This window comes from Oryzias latipes, chromosome 11 (assembly GCF_002234675.1).
Source record: "Oryzias latipes chromosome 11, ASM223467v1".
Classification (NCBI taxonomy): domain Eukaryota; kingdom Metazoa; phylum Chordata; class Actinopteri; order Beloniformes; family Adrianichthyidae; genus Oryzias; species Oryzias latipes.
The window spans coordinates 28,098,087-28,113,749 of NC_019869.2; the positions used below are offsets into that span (position 1 = coordinate 28,098,087).

At 40.9% G+C, this 15,663-nt stretch overlaps 1 protein-coding gene across 5 annotated transcripts in view; it reads left to right on the forward strand.

The window, feature by feature from the left end:
* Nucleotides 1-15,663, forward strand: part of LOC101159451 (triple functional domain protein) — a 127,749-nt gene that overhangs the window by 21,759 nt on the left and 90,327 nt on the right. For all 5 annotated transcript variants that reach the window (XM_023960295.1, XM_023960294.1, XM_023960296.1 and 2 more), the window contains exons 4-8: nucleotides 553-745; nucleotides 2,819-2,923; nucleotides 3,890-4,086; nucleotides 8,786-8,984; nucleotides 9,551-9,673. In XM_023960295.1, the coding sequence (XP_023816063.1) occupies nucleotides 553-745; nucleotides 2,819-2,923; nucleotides 3,890-4,086; nucleotides 8,786-8,984; nucleotides 9,551-9,673 (817 nt within the window). The remainder of the gene's footprint in view (nucleotides 1-552; nucleotides 746-2,818; nucleotides 2,924-3,889; nucleotides 4,087-8,785; nucleotides 8,985-9,550; nucleotides 9,674-15,663) is intronic.

The window sequence follows — 15,663 nt, forward strand, 5'->3', positions numbered from 1 at the left end:
AGATGTTCTATTTTTGGAAAGCCAACAACTGTGCTCCTCTGCGTGCTGGCTGTCTTCAGACAATCCTCTACAGAAGAGTGGATGTTTGAAGGAGGGTGGAAGTCTTTAGAAATGGAGTGATAGATGAGGAGGACACAGACACAGGGGTTTCTTTACTTTGTTCTAAAATAGATAAATGCAGTCATGTTTGTGCCTGAAGGCTGAGTGGTAATAAAAAATATATTTTTGCTAAAGATGTTTGAATAAAGGAATAGAGTAAATAAAGCAGATTTGGGGTTCAAATGTGTAAAAGGTGTTAAATCATTTTTTAGAGGTTGTTGATGCACACATGAACATGAACATGAACATAAAAGAAAACCATTTGTCACAGGTTTGTGTCCATGCAAATGGAGCTGCGTGGGCAAATGTGTGGGAGGTGTTTTCACTGCGTAGGCTCTTTCAGTATAATGTTTGGTTTCACTCTTTGCTTCTCCCACTGGATCATACTCTCTATTCTCTCCCTCCCTCCCCCTCTGTAAATCCTTCCACTTCTGCTGACCTCCATCATTCCAGTGAGGATGTGTGTAAACATGGCTTCACCATCATCATTGATATGCGTGGTTCCAAGTGGGAAAGCATCAAACCTTTCCTGAAGGTCCTGCAGGACTCTTTCCCATCCTGCATCCACGTTGCTCTCATTATCAAACCAGACAACTTCTGGGAAAAGCAGAGGACCAACTTCGGCAGCTCAAAATTTGAGTTTGAGGTAAGATGGGCTTTATTTATCAGAAAGCAATGGATTCTGGGGTTTCTGCAAACATTTTAAAGATTTGATTTTTGGCCTTGCTATGGAGAACTCTCCAGGGTGATCCCAGCATCGCCACAACCCTGGACAAGAAGAAATGGATTTAGAAGATGTATGCAAAGATGAATGAAAATTTGTCTGAATTTTTTATTTCATTTGCTTTTTTATTTTACGTATTTACCATTTACGTATCAGGGTTTGAAGTGATGCACAGTAACAGCAGAAGGAAGACAATTTGATCCCATTTATGATTAGCCGAGCTGTGATAAGAGCTTCTAAAACCGCCCGTGATTCAGTCAGCACCTTTTATTATTTTGCTCTGTGTATGGCTGTGAACATGCACAATGCCAGCCAGAAAAAATGTGTGAGATCACACGCTTGACAGTCAGGTGGTAAATACATGTTCACAGCTAGCTTATGAGATTTTCTCACAGACTTTGATTTATGCGCAGACTTTTTAAAGTGAAATCAGGCAGAACAACAGTGGTTTTCATTATTTTAATGGCATAGTTTATGTAGATGCCCTGTAGAATACTAAATCGAACCCGATTCTTTTCCTTTTACTGCAAAAACTTCATCTCTTATGTTTGCTCTGAGCTGTGCATTTTGCTTGAAGCTGCAGTGGTGTGGAAATAACTGCCATGGTTCTGATGCTCACACATACCACACGATCCAGTGGAGGCCAATAATAACATTATACCGATTATCTACAGAGCAAACAACAGCTGTCCAGCTGTGATGTCAGGTCACATGAGCGTCACTTCCATCAGTTATTAACACACACAGAAATGTTCTCAGCGTCCTGTACAGAGGAGGTCTCCAGGCTTTTTTGGCCTGCAGTTTGATGTCAGACAAAATTTTTTACCAGCTGGTCTGTTTGAGGCTGAAGATGGCGTCCAGTCTCCCTTAACTGTCTTAGAGGGAACTTTGATAACCTGTAATTGTTATCATAGGTATACCTCAACTATGAGAGACAAAATGAGAAAAGAAAATCCAGAAAGTCACATTGTCTGATTTTTTTTTTAAATAATTTATTTGTAAATTATGATAGAAAAATATTTATTATATATATATTATTATATATATAATATTATTTGATCACCTACAAAAAAAGTGAGATTTCTGAATCTCACAGACATGTAACTCCTTCTGTAAGAGGATCCTTTGCCCTCCACTCCTTACCTGTATTAATGGCACCTGTTTGAACTGGTTATCTAAATAAAAGACACCAGTCCACAACCTCTAACACTCACACTCCAAACTCCACTCCATAGCGGGGTTTGGAGTGTGAGTGTTTTAACGACCAAATACCAAAGAGCTGTGTAAGGACACCAGAAACCAAATTGTTGACCTGCTCCAGGATGAGAAGACTGAATCTGCAGTAGGTAAGCAGCTTGGTGTGAAGAAATCAACTGTGGGAGCAATTTTTATTATTTTGCCTTTTGAGCAAATACATAGGGAGCCAGATGCTCAAAAACTCCCCAGACTTTGCACAGACCTGGTTAAGATTTCAACCTGTGAAGTCAAAATGCTGAGAGAGCCATTGAAACTGAATATTGATAGTTGTTGGGAAATGGATATGGTGTGGGGAGGGGGGTACTCTGGCTATTCTATGCAGCAAATAGAGGATCATCGAGATGCTGAGGAGCATCAGTGAGGGAGGCTGCTCCTTAACTTGAGGACAGCAGTGGCTCTGCAGTGAGGCCTACACAAAACTGATGTTCACCATCACTGGCTGCATATGTGGGGGTGTGCTGTGGAGGAGGCAGTCAAACTGTGCAGATCGTTGTTGTAAAACACAACTTCTGGACCAAAGCTCGGTAGTAGACATTTAAGGCTTGTTATGGGTCTTTTGATGAAATGACGTTTTTGGCAATAAATGGTTGCAGAAGAAAATCACATTTCTGCTCTTAATGAAAACAATGAGCCTTCTATCTTTGCCGAGTCTGAAATATCCAGCAGTGTTTAAATGAAGCAAAGAGGAAGGAAACAGTTTTTTGGCTCTATCCTTGCTTCCCCACTTTGCTCTTCCAGACCACCATGGTGTCACTAGAGGGCCTGACTAAGGTTGTTGACCCTTCCCAGCTTACAGCGGACTTCGAAGGCAGCCTGGACTACAACCACGAGGAGTGGATAGAGGTAAGCATGGTCCTCACAAACTGGAACCTCTTCATAACTCTAGGGGTGGGCAACCTGCGGCTCTATGTGGTTTACTAACTATCATGTTCTAAGATTTTTGTGGTGCCTTTAACACCGTAGGAGGAAAACAGCAGCGTGAACGCCGACCAGAGTCTGTAATGGGATGGATAGTTCTTCTAAAAAGCGGTGATCTGTTTTGTTTCCTAGAAAAAAACCACCCATTTTCGTGTAAATTGAATTAAATTTGCGTTATGGCGTCCTTACTATCCTGTCAATGTGCTGCCATGATTACCCCATGTTCCGCTGTCTGTGTCTTGGGGGGGGGAGGTTGCACGCGGGGGAAAACAACTTGGAGCTGCAGTGGATGTGAACAGGTAGAGAGGCGGGAGAAGTTCTTAGATTCTCCGCTTATGATTACAGACCTGCAACAAACTAGCAGCTGCTTCCTATTAAAAATAGTTGTCATGCATAAAATTAATATTCTTGATTGGGTTTACTGGATTTAAAGAAAAAAAAGAAGGAGTCTGCATCAAAAGTGAATTTGTTTCCATCATCTCATTCATCTTAACTCTGGGTGTTTGACAGACAGAAAAGTCTATTCAAGGTTGTGGAAAATGGACAAAAGATCAAAGAAAACATCCCGCTCATAAATAATTAAATGAATATCCTGACAGCATTTTAAATCATTACAAGTATCGCGAAACGAACTAACGCAATATATCGACGAAACTATTTTTTCTAACACACCATGTGTTGCGGCTCCCTGTGCTTCCATTTCTGTGGGAAACTGATCCAAATGGCTCTTTCAGTGGTACAGGTTGCCGTCCCCTGTTCTACACATTCAGATGTGTCAAAAGGTTATATTTGAACAGAAAAGATGTTGTGGAACCTAAGGAGAGACGAACAGGTGGAAATGATCCTAACAGTCAAGATCATCACTTTTCACCCGTTATGTCTTTTGCTCAGGTGCGTGTGGCGTTTGAAGAGTTCTCTGGTCATGCCACTCAGATGGTGGCTCGACTTGAGGAGATGCAGGAGACTGTGTCAAGAAAAGACTTTCCTCAAGACCTGGAAGGGGCTAGGCTGATGATAGAGGAGCATGCCTCGCTAAAGAAGAAGGTCATGAAAGCTCCCATAGAAGAACTGAACACAGAAGGACAAAGGTAGAGCTGTTTCCAGCAAAGATGATCAGTTAACTTGACCACTAGAAATTCCAGCCTTTGTTCCTGCTGCATGATGGTCATGATGATGCTCTTTTTATTCTGGGATTTTTTGAGAAGAAAATTAAAATTAAAAATTCTATTTTTGAAACTTTACTACTACAAGAACTACCATAAAGCTCATGTATAGCCATCTCTGGTTTTACATGAGCATGACTGTATGGTTAAATGTCTAAAATATTTATTGTCATCACTTTCTGAACAGTCTAATGTACTAAAAAGAACTATTAGGCCAATGATGGGGTCACTCACATAGATTATGTGCTCCACGAGGGGGAGGGAAAATTAGACCGACAAGGCATAAAGTGTATATATACAGTGGTTGACAAAATTGTTGGTACCCCTCAGTTAAAGAAAGAAAGTCCACGAAGCTCACTGAAATGACTTGAAACGTTCAAATGTAACAATAAATTTAAATTTATTGAAAATTAAATAATCAAAATCAGCCATTACTTTAGAGTTGTTGATTAACAGAATTATTTAAAAAAAGAAACTAATGAAATAGGGCTGGACAAAAATGATGGTACCCATTACTTAATATTTTGTTGCACAACCTTATGAGACAATCACTGCAATGAAACGGATTCTGTATTTGTCAATGAGCCTTCTGCACCTGTCCACAGGTATTTTGGCCCACTACTCATGAGCAAACTGCTCCAGTTGTCTCAGGTTTGAAGGGTGTCTTCTCCAAATGTTTCTCCTCCATGTTTCGCAGTTGGGACAGTGTTCTTTTCGTTGTGGGAAAATGTCCTTTGGACAGATGAGACAAAACTGGAGCTTTTTGGTAAGGCACATCAACTCTATGTTGGTAGACTCAAAAATGAAGCATCCAACCAAAAGAACACTGTCCCTACTGTGAAACATGGAGGAGGCTCAGTTCTGTTTTGGGGCTGCTTTGCTGCATCTGGCACAGGGTGTCTTGAAGTTGTGCAAGGTCAAATGAAATCTCAAGATTATCAAGGCATTCTGGATAGAAATGTGCTGCGTAGTGTCAGAAAGCTTGGTCTCAGTCTCAGGTCATGGGTCTTCCAACAGGACTGTTGTTTCTCTTTCGGCTTTTCCCATCAGGGGTCGCCACAGCGAACGAGTCGTGATCCAAAACACAAAGCCAAAACCCCAAGAATGGCTCAGAGCAAAGCGTTGGACGATTCTGAAGTGGCCTTCTATGAGCCCAGATCTGAATCCCATTGAACATCAGTGGAAGGAGCTGAAACATGCCATTTGGAGAAGACACTCGTCAGAAACCGTACACAAACCCTTAAATTGCAGTGATTGCCTCAAAAAGTTGTGCAACAAAATATGAAGTTATGGGTACCGTCATTTTTGTCCAGCCCTATTTCATTAGTTTGTTTTTTTAAGTAATTCTGTTAATCAAAAACTCAAAAGTAATTGATGATTTTGATTATTTAATTTTCAATAAATTTTAATTTATTGTTACTTCTGAACATTTCAAGTCATGAGCATTGAGGACTTTCTTTCTTTAACTGAAGGGTACAAACAATTTTGTCCACCACCGTATGTATATATATCTATATACAACACATACAAAAGGCGCATTGGGTATTAGGGCGCGGGCACGTTAACACATTCTGGTAAAACATGCATGTTGGTGTTCAACCTTTGCTGCGATATTGTTTCTGACCGTGGTCGGAAGACGCAGGGGTGATCCTTTCCAGGGCCGAAAGCGGATCACCTCTCCGGACCCTCAAAGCCCCCAGAGCGGGTTTATAAAAGAACCAGTCTCTGTTTTTTTAGAGGAAACCTTTTTTATTACTGTTCTCCGTATCTGAGTAACACACACTCAGCTCTCTGCCCCCCTCCTTCCTACAAACGCGTGAGCGCAGACATACCGGCTTCAGCACACAGACACACTCATTCCTCAACACTAGTGTGTGCGTTTAAAAAACGCAGCGGGAGCAAAACTGCGTTGGTTGTGATTTATTTTTCATTTTTTCAGTCATCAATCAGCATCCAAAAATCCACCAAAGTCCTCATCGTCTTTATAGAAATAAACAGCTGGGGTAAATCAAACACGTCAAGTTCCCTTTTGTAATTGTCGGAGTCTGTCTCGTTGCTGTGCGGCTCCTCAAGAATGATGCCGGCTTTTTAGCACTTATAAAGCAGTCCAAGCAAGGTAAGCCAAAGCCTCTACAATCCAGTCACAAATTGTGGCTGCCTCCCACATCAATAAAAGCAGACTTTTCCTTCCCCATTGTGCGTATTCTACTGCGCTGCTTACGTTCTTCTCAACCGTGTGACTCACCGGGATTTCGAAAGTCAGCAGCGCCTCTTTCATGTCACTCACCTTTTTTTCCATGGAAACTCAGCTGCACCATCTTGACTGTCGGAGTTTGTTTTCCAGCTACCTCCACTTGTGAACCATGGATTCATTCCTCTTGAATTCTCTGCAGCTGCTGCCATGTTCCTCTGCGTAGCTGATAGCTGCAGTTTAAACTGTGCTTCAGTCATGTTGTAAACAATGTTGTTCACGCCACTCTTCTCTCCCCCATTCTCATGCCGTTTTCTTCTACGCCCCATGACAACACATTAGGCGTACCGCCTCATAGGGCGCCCCCTACAGTTTGGAGAAAATCTAAGACTTTTAAGTGCGCCTTTTGGAATAAGGTATATATAAATGTAAAATAGACGCATCATCTCTGATGTCACACATAGACTTCTAAAGTCCCCAACTGGAAGCCTAAATTGTCTGCTCACCGTCCCAGCCATATTGGCTGTAGTTGACTCCACCTTACTCAGACGTCCCATAAATGGGGAAAAGAGGCAGGACCAGATTGAGTCGTTTTGCTTCCCGTTTTTCTTTGTCCACGCCCACGGTTTATGTTGGTACGCTGGCCGGTCTCTTCATGCGAACGCTAGCAGCTTTAGCTAAACTCTCCAGCTCAGCAACGCCACGGTGGACTAATATTTACATCATGAATCTTAATTGGTAAGTACTTGGTGTTTAACATATTTACATATTTTGTTTTCATGGTAATAAAAAAAACTGTTGGCATATGATCCCATATTATTTTGTGATTACAATTTAAGGGAGCTTTTCTGTTTTCCCCTTAGCTGAGTTAAATATATTCTCTTTAACCTCTAATGGCTCGGGCTAATATTTGAGTTAACATTCCTCACCCACAGTCACAGAGCAGAATGGACTACTGTGGTAGTAGAACCCAAAATGTGATGTCCATGTATGTGGACACCAGGTCTGAAGAGGTTAAACATGGCTGATGCTGCCTCCTCTTCTGTTGACAATCTAAAGAAAAGGAAATACTGAAATGTTCTTTCAAAGACAATCTCATTTTCTTAAAAGATTTTGTCAAAAGAGTATATGAATATTTTTTGAGTAAAATCTATTTTTTTTCTCCTTACAATTACAGTTTGGATGGTCATGTCTGTCAGGCATCAGAAAGTGAAGCTCAACACATCGACTTGGATTTGGCAGGGATCCATAGCTGGTTCAGCTGGGGTAGACGGCGGTGTAGGAGGTGGTGGACAGAATGAAAGAGGACGTCCAGCGGCTGCACAATACTTACCCTTTTTTTTACATATATATATATATATATATATATATATGATCCTGCCTGTGTTACTAGAAGTCCATTGTGGGACTTTACTGTTTGTGTTGTTAAAACCCTGAGTGAGTTGGGTATTTCCAGGAAAGACAATTGCAATAATTCAACTTTTTCAATTCAATTTTATTTGTATAGCCCAAAATCACAACAACAGTCATCTCGATGGACTTCGAAGTGAATATTGTTCTGTTCTGTTAAGTTTTTTGGGTGGGTGTAATGAATTAAATATGCCGCTATTGATGTAATAAAAAGTTCAAGCACCAGGCATCAAAGGTGTTTATTTGAGGGGTGAAATTACTATTGTAACAGGGGACTCAACGGAAAATTGCTCACTATAAGCACCAGCCTCTCTAGTCATTTCAGGCACTGCAACGATTTGTTACTTCCTGGTTGGCTTCCTTCCAGCCTGTGAAAGTTACCGCTTGTGTAATACCAAAGGCACAGCCTGCTTACTTTCTTTGCTCTGTCTAGAGCAAAGAATCAGTAAGTTCAAGATTTTTGAAATCTGAGTTTACCAAAAGAATTCAGCGCATTGCTTTATTTTGAAAAGAAAAACCAATCTCCCTGTCAGATGGATCCATTTCATGGACAGTAGTATTTCAGTTACACAAGTTTACATTTGTCTTAAGCTTAGCAGCTTGTGGCTCCTCTGGTCACTGCAGCTGCTGCTTTCATCTGCACAATCAGAGGAACAAACGGTAAAGGAATCAGGCCAGGCCTTTGAGCTAATGAAGAAAAGCCATAAAACCAGTAAATGTGAAGGAACTGTATCTCCTGTAAGAGTATTCAAATTGCGCTGTAAATAAACCCACTGATATATTTCCATATTTTAAATGCAAATTTTAGTGCTAAAATGTATTCTTCTGTTCAGCATTTACACAAATTACTAAGATAAAATTGAAAGAATTTTCAGGATTAAGTAAAAATAATTATGCAGGAAAATCCTGCCAAATTTAGACAGGAGCTAAAACAGTCATCTGGCCAAAGACTACCAAAGAGGTGATTTATCTGCAGCTTTATGAAGTGAAATACCTACAACACCAACAAAAGTCTCTTTCCAGGTTGCTTCAGCGCATTCACAGCAGCAGCAGTGGCAACAGCGTTTGCAACATAGACACCCAGAGCCTGGTGCTGCGGATCACCCAGCTGCTAGACAAGCTGCACTCCATCAGGCAGCACATCCTCCAATCCTGGCATGTCCGCAAGCTCAAATTGGACCAGTGCTTCCAGCTTCGTCTGTTCGAACAGGACGCTGAGAAGGTGGGTGCATGTGTGGGGGGCTCTGAGTGAAAGCTGGAGTGCGTTGGAGCGTAATGGACATTTATAACTGCACTTCACAACAGGAGCAAATATTAACCACAGTTCATTATGCTCTCACATGCCACCTTGCTAGTTTAGACATTTTTTTAAGTCCCTGTGTATTTAAAGAGCTGAAATGAGAGGACGAGGACATGAGAGATAGAATGGCTTTACACAATGCAAGCAAGACTATGGAGGATTTCTCATGCAACTTCTCCTGCTGCAACCCAGACAGTTTAGCTAATGATTGGTGCAGCAGAAACCACAAAGGCAACCAGAAGAAGTGAGGTTGTGTTTGAGTGAGGAGAATAAAATAGCAGCAGAGAGCTGCAGTCTTAGGTCTGCTGCAGTGGAAGGAGTTTGTTGCTAGGACACCACAGGCCAGAGATGTTTCGTAGAAGAGCCTGAAAGGATACTCTTAGCAGAGGCAGTCCATGTCTTTGTATTCTGGGTGTTGCATACTGTACATACAGCTTGTGTTCTCCATAAAGTCTGCTGACATCTTCTTGGTTGTGTGTGTTTCTCAGATGTTTGATTGGATCATGCACAACAAGGGTTTGTTCCTGGCAGGCTACACAGATATCGGTAACAACCACCTCCAAGCCGTGGAGCTGCAGACGCAGCACAAGCACTTTGCAATGAACTGCATGGTGAGAAAACCAGTCACACATGCAGACAAAGTATTACCCTTACAGTCTGCTTAAGGCTGTTTCACACTGCTGCTACATACAATTGTCCAAGCATGTAAACCCACACTTCATTGAATTTTTTTTATTTTGACATTTAGAGCACTGGGCAGAAATCCCATCGCGTCAGCACCATGGTCAGTGGCCGCAGGTCCTCGCAAAGCTTTTAAAAAAAGTTTTAATTTAATATTTCTTAAGAAAGCAAATCATATTCAGTTTTACAAATAAAATATACATTGCTTATGCCTTTTCATTAAATCAAAATTGAACAGTAACATAAAAAGTGAAAGGGGAGGGAAAGATACAATAAATAAAAAAATAAAGAAAGGAGAAGAAATTCATGAGGGGGACCATTTTTCAACATGAATTGCCAATACAGTTTAAAAGTCATAAATACAAAAGTTGACTCTTACAAAAATTTGTTTAAACAGGCTCACCATATTCTGTCCATTTTGGCTACATTTCAAAAACCTGTTTGAATTCAAATTGAGAATGAAAGTTGTTCCATAATGTAAATACTGTGAGTAATAGTGATCCTCTCCTCTACTGTTGGTGGTTCCTTATCATACCATCTTTTGGTAACAGCATTTTGTTCTTCATTCTAAATTGTTCTGTCCAACAACTGAGCGAACAGATGAGAGCTGAGGGCCTTTTGTGTTGGACAGGTTTTACTATTACAAAAAGAGGTTATGAATCTTCAGATAATCAGGGTGTAAATTTGTATAAACCCCTTTTTGTTTTTTTATTATTTTTTATTTGTTACACTTTATATTTTAAGTATATACAAACAGACAGACAGACATACACACATACCTACATACCTACATACCTACATACATACATACAGTCAGGACCATAAATATTTGGACAGAGACACATTTTTTCTAATTTAGTTTCTGTACATTACCACAGTGAATTTGAAATCAAACAACTCAGATGCCATTGAAGTGCAGACTTTCAGCTTTTATTCCACAGGTTGAACAAAAAGATTGCATAAAAATTTACCCCACTCAAGGTGAATGCATCCAAACTGATTGGACGGCGTTTCATAAAACAGATGGACAACGACCCAAAACATACAGCCAAAGCAACTCAGGAGTTTATTAAAGCAAAGAAGTGGAATATTCTTGAATGGCCCAGTCAGTCACCTGATCTGAACCCAATTGAGCAGCATTTCACTTGTTGAAGACTAAACTTCTAAAATGCTAAACTTTAAAAATGCTTTAGTTTTTCACATTTTTATGCAATCTTTTTGTTCAACCCATGGAATAAAAGCTGAAAGTCTGCACTTCAATGGCATCTGAGTAGTTTTATTTCAAATTCACTGTGGTAACGTACAGAAACGAAATGAGAAAAAATGTGTCTCTGTCCAAATATTTATGGTCCTGACTGTAACTGGCCTGAGCCTGCAACATCCTCCTGGAGGTAACTGGCCTGAGCCTTGTCCTACTATATTCCACTGTAGCTAACAGACCTGAGCCTGCACTTTGCTCCTGTGAAGTTTTTTTTCATTCTGAGGTCTGTACTTTTCACTTCTGATAAGTGTTTACATGTGTGGATGATGTCATTACTTAATTAATTTATATGCCTATTGGCCTTTTGGGATCTTGGGATGAGAAGTTTTTTCTGGGCCTCTAGCAGGGGAAAATCACCTTGATCTGAAAGGTATTTACTAACTGTGCACATGCTCTGTAGCTTTTCTGAGTTCAGAACAGTCACCAACTCAGTTAGAATCTGGTTTAAACGTGATGCCTGCTTTGCCCAGAGACCTGCTTAAGCTTCAGTGTATCCTTGAAGAATATGTCCCTTATTCACTCAGTGGAGGGCTCTGTCTGACTTCACTATGTCTAAGCATTGAGTTAAACCAAATGTGAAAGGGAGAAGGCTGATTGTCTTACTTCTCCTTTTGTCTGGAAATGTGCAGCCAAATCCTGGCCTTGAGCTGCAATATTCTCAGACTGTTTCTGATTTCAAATCATTGTTTGGTGTCAAATATATTCATTTTAATGTGTGCAGCCTACCAAAGATGGACTTGGTCAGAATTTGGGTTAAATCTACAGGTGCAGATGTTGTTATAATTTCTGAAACTTGGTTAACTAAATCTATTACTTCTTCTTCCACTTTCGGCTTCTCCCATCAGGGGTCGCCACAGCGAACAAGTCGCATGGTAAATTTGGCAATGTTTTACGCCGGATGCCCTTCCTGACGCAACCTTCTCTAACCGGGCTTGGAACCGGCAGAGGTAGAGAAGGGAACAGGGAGCAGCCTGGAGTCGAACCCGGGTTTCACGGACGGAAGGCGCCGCAAACCAGCACGAGCTAAACTGGCTCCAACTAAATCTATTACTAATGAAGATATTAACATTTCTGGGTACAATGTTTATCACAGGCCAAAAAGAGGAGGCGTTGTAGCTATCTATGTCAAATCAAGATTCAATGCTTCTGTTATTTTGTCCCAATTGATCTGCAAACAATTGGAATTTTTGGCTTTAAATGTAGAAATAGTAAAATCTTTTTCTATTACTTTCTCTTTTCTGTTGTTGGATGTTACCGCTCCATTTACTTCAAAAGAGGCATTACTTTCACTACAGCAGCTTTTGACTAAAATAAATTACACTGAATTTCTTATGGCTGGTGATTTAAACTGGGACTGGTTAAATGCAACTATTAGTATTTTGTGATTCCATTAATCTTACTATGTTAGTCCACATTAATTAATTTTGTTTTCACAAACGTGCCCCATACATTTTCTTCTCTTGGTGTCTTCTGTAATGATTTAAGTGATCATTGTGTTGTTGCTGTTTGCAAAAACACTAAAATTCCTAAATGTAAACAACGTATAGTTTGTAAGAGGAATCTTAAACATTTTAATGAGGAAGCTTTTCATCACAATTTGTTATTAGTTCTGTGGGAAAATATAGGTCTACTGCCAGACGTAAAGCTAGCTTGGACATTTTTCAAGGAACTTTTTTTTTTTACAAATCGTAATTAAACATGCTCCTTTGCAAAAATTTCGATTTTTTTTTTTTTTTTTTTTTTTTTTTTTTTAATCCGACAATGGGCAAACTGTTCTCCGAACTTTAACCCATCCCTTAGTGCAGGGGTCGGGAACCTATGGCTCGCGAGCCATATATGGCTCTTTTGATGGTCACATGTGGCTCGCAGACAAGTCTTTAATTATACTTTTTTTTTTTCATTAGACCAGTCCTTTTCGGGCGCAATGCGATGCCAGAGGCGCGCAGTAGTATCGGTGCTTGGAGAGAGAAATCTGCGCCAGCACTATAAGTTTACAATGGTCTATTATTTCACAGAGTTTGTACCACCCGGAAACCTGTGAGTTGCCGTGCCTAAAACTGCACGCTCCCGTCTCTGAGAAAGAGCGCACAGTTGCGGGGATGGGATGTGTGAGGAAGAAATCAGAAGGTGGGGGTGAGGGGTTGTGGGGACCGGCAGCAGGTGAAACCCGCAGGGATTGTAATAACGTAAAACCCGCTGTCCGTCACTCACTGCAGTGTGTGTTTGGCTCCAGGTCTGCATGTGATCAGTCTGTCTCACATCTACAGAACATTCAGACCAACCTAAGATCACGTTTAAAGTCTCAACGCCTGCATGAAGCAGAAACTCACCAAGTATCAACCAGACTAGACAATCAGCAAAATTACCGCGAGAAATACTCATCATTTATTAGCAACAGCATAACAATGTTATTGAAAAGAATCCACAGACTTGTTGTACTTTAAAAATGTTGAAATTACATCAAATGCACACATTCATTTGTATATTTAGTTTTAAACATATCGATAGTTATATACGGGGAGGGGGCGTATGTGTAAATAGTATATACATATGAGTATAATGACAGTTCTTACACTTTGCATTTACCTGAATGAAGGCATTCTTGCTTTTACCGCAATGTATGTAAAAAAGCTGCACACCGTTTTTGAGAGAGGGCTCACTTGACAGCCGTTCGACGAAAGAGGGCTGGCTTGACACCAGTCTTGGACTGGGTGGCTGTTGGGCCGCGTTATAAGTTCTGGAGTTCATTGAACGCATCAAGCAGAGATCTGATTGGCCCTCAGTTCTGTCGCTCAGCCTGTTGTTAGGTAATTTGGACCAATGGGGTTCAGCTATGGGCCAAATAAGGGAAATGGGAGGGCTGGAGCGGGAGCAGGGGAATATAAAATTGAAGCGCTCTCGTCTCGTCTCGGCGGGAGAGATTGAGGAGTTGCTGAATTAATTGTGCGGCGTTTGTTGCGGTCTACAGTAACCAGAATAAAGAACCCTGAAAGAGGTTAAGTGTGGGAAAGGGACACTACTTTATTGTATGGTTCTTTCGAAATTACATTTCAAAATATGTGGCGTTTATGGCTCTCTTGGCCAAAAAGGTTCCCGACCCCTGTTCTAGGGGAGCAGTGAGCAGCAGACTAGCCGCGCTCGGGGGGTGACAGCTGGCTGGAGAGAGCGGGGATCAATCCGCCAACCCTTCGGTTGTAGGACGGCCTTGCTGTACCGCCTGAGCTAAACTGCCGCCCGTCCCCAATTAAGGGACGTGATTTTCAGACAGTCAGGACAACAGTGAGAAGCAATGTGTATCATGTCAAACGTTTTTTTTTTTTTTAAATGAGCCTGCAGTCATCTTTCCACGTTTCAATGAGTTGCTGTGCCGTGTAACGCCACAGAGAAAAGCAAGTAAGAAGTGTTTTTTTAGATGTGTTAAAATAAACCTATCAAGTAAACAGTTGGCCCCTTTTTCTATTTGATAACACGACAATCTTTGCTTTATATTTGTCTGCAGCTCATATGTTGAGACATTCCTACTCTGTTTACATCACATGGCCACCGGTTACAGTGGCCTTTTCGCTTCAGTTGTTCCGCTCCCGACACGAACTTTGTTCAGACTGAGAAATCTGAGCAAACCGAAGCTCAGTCCGATTGGAAACAAACCGAGACCACCCCAAAAGAGGGGTCATAGAGCGGTTACTGGTCCTGGAAATAATCTCTGGTTCACTTTATGCAAGCCAAAAGTGTCTACTGAATAAATCCTAAAACAAAGCATTGCGAGGGCCAGCGGCAGGCGCTGACCATGGTGCCGATGTGATTTGTGCTCAGTGCCCTGAATATCAAAGTGAAGAAATCTAATAAGTGTTCTTTGCATGGACTTGTCTTGTGGTTTTAATGTGGTTCCTTTGTGATGCATCTAGGAAAATGTCATGTACAAACTACAACTTCTCCCATTGTTTTCTATGTATATTCACGTATGGCTAGTTTTCATCCTTGCAATATGCGCAACATGTACAGTCGTGGGCCAAAGGTTTTGAGAGTAACATAAATATTGGAAATTTGAAAAGTTCCTGCACACGTTTTTATAATAGCAATTTGGATATACTCTAGAATGTTATGAAGACTGATCAGATGAATTGCATAGTCCTTCATTGCCATGAAAATTAAATTCATCCCAAAAAAACTCTCCACTGCATTTCATTGCCGTCATTAAGGGACCAGCTGAGATCATTTCAGTCATTGTCTTGTTAAGTCAGGTGAGATGTTGACGAGCATGAGGCTGGAGATCATGATGTCAGGCGGATGTCAGGCTGATTGCATGGCAGACCTGACATGTTAAAAGGAGGGTGATGCTTAAAATTATTGTTCTTCCATGGTGACCTGCAAAGAAACGTGTGCAGCCATCATTGCGTTGCATAGAAATGGCCGCACAGCCAAGAATATTGTGGCAACTAAGATTGCACCTAAAACAACACTTTATAGGATCATCTAGTACTTCAAGGAAAGAGGTTCAATTCTTGTTAAGAAGGCTTCAGGGATGGATGAACACAGCGTTGATATTCTGGTGATGGTAAATGTTTTTAGATCTATTAAGTGAATTAAATAATTTCCCACTGCACACCTGACCATCTCTAACAGCACAATAGTGTACCACAGCTCACTGGTTTAAATCAC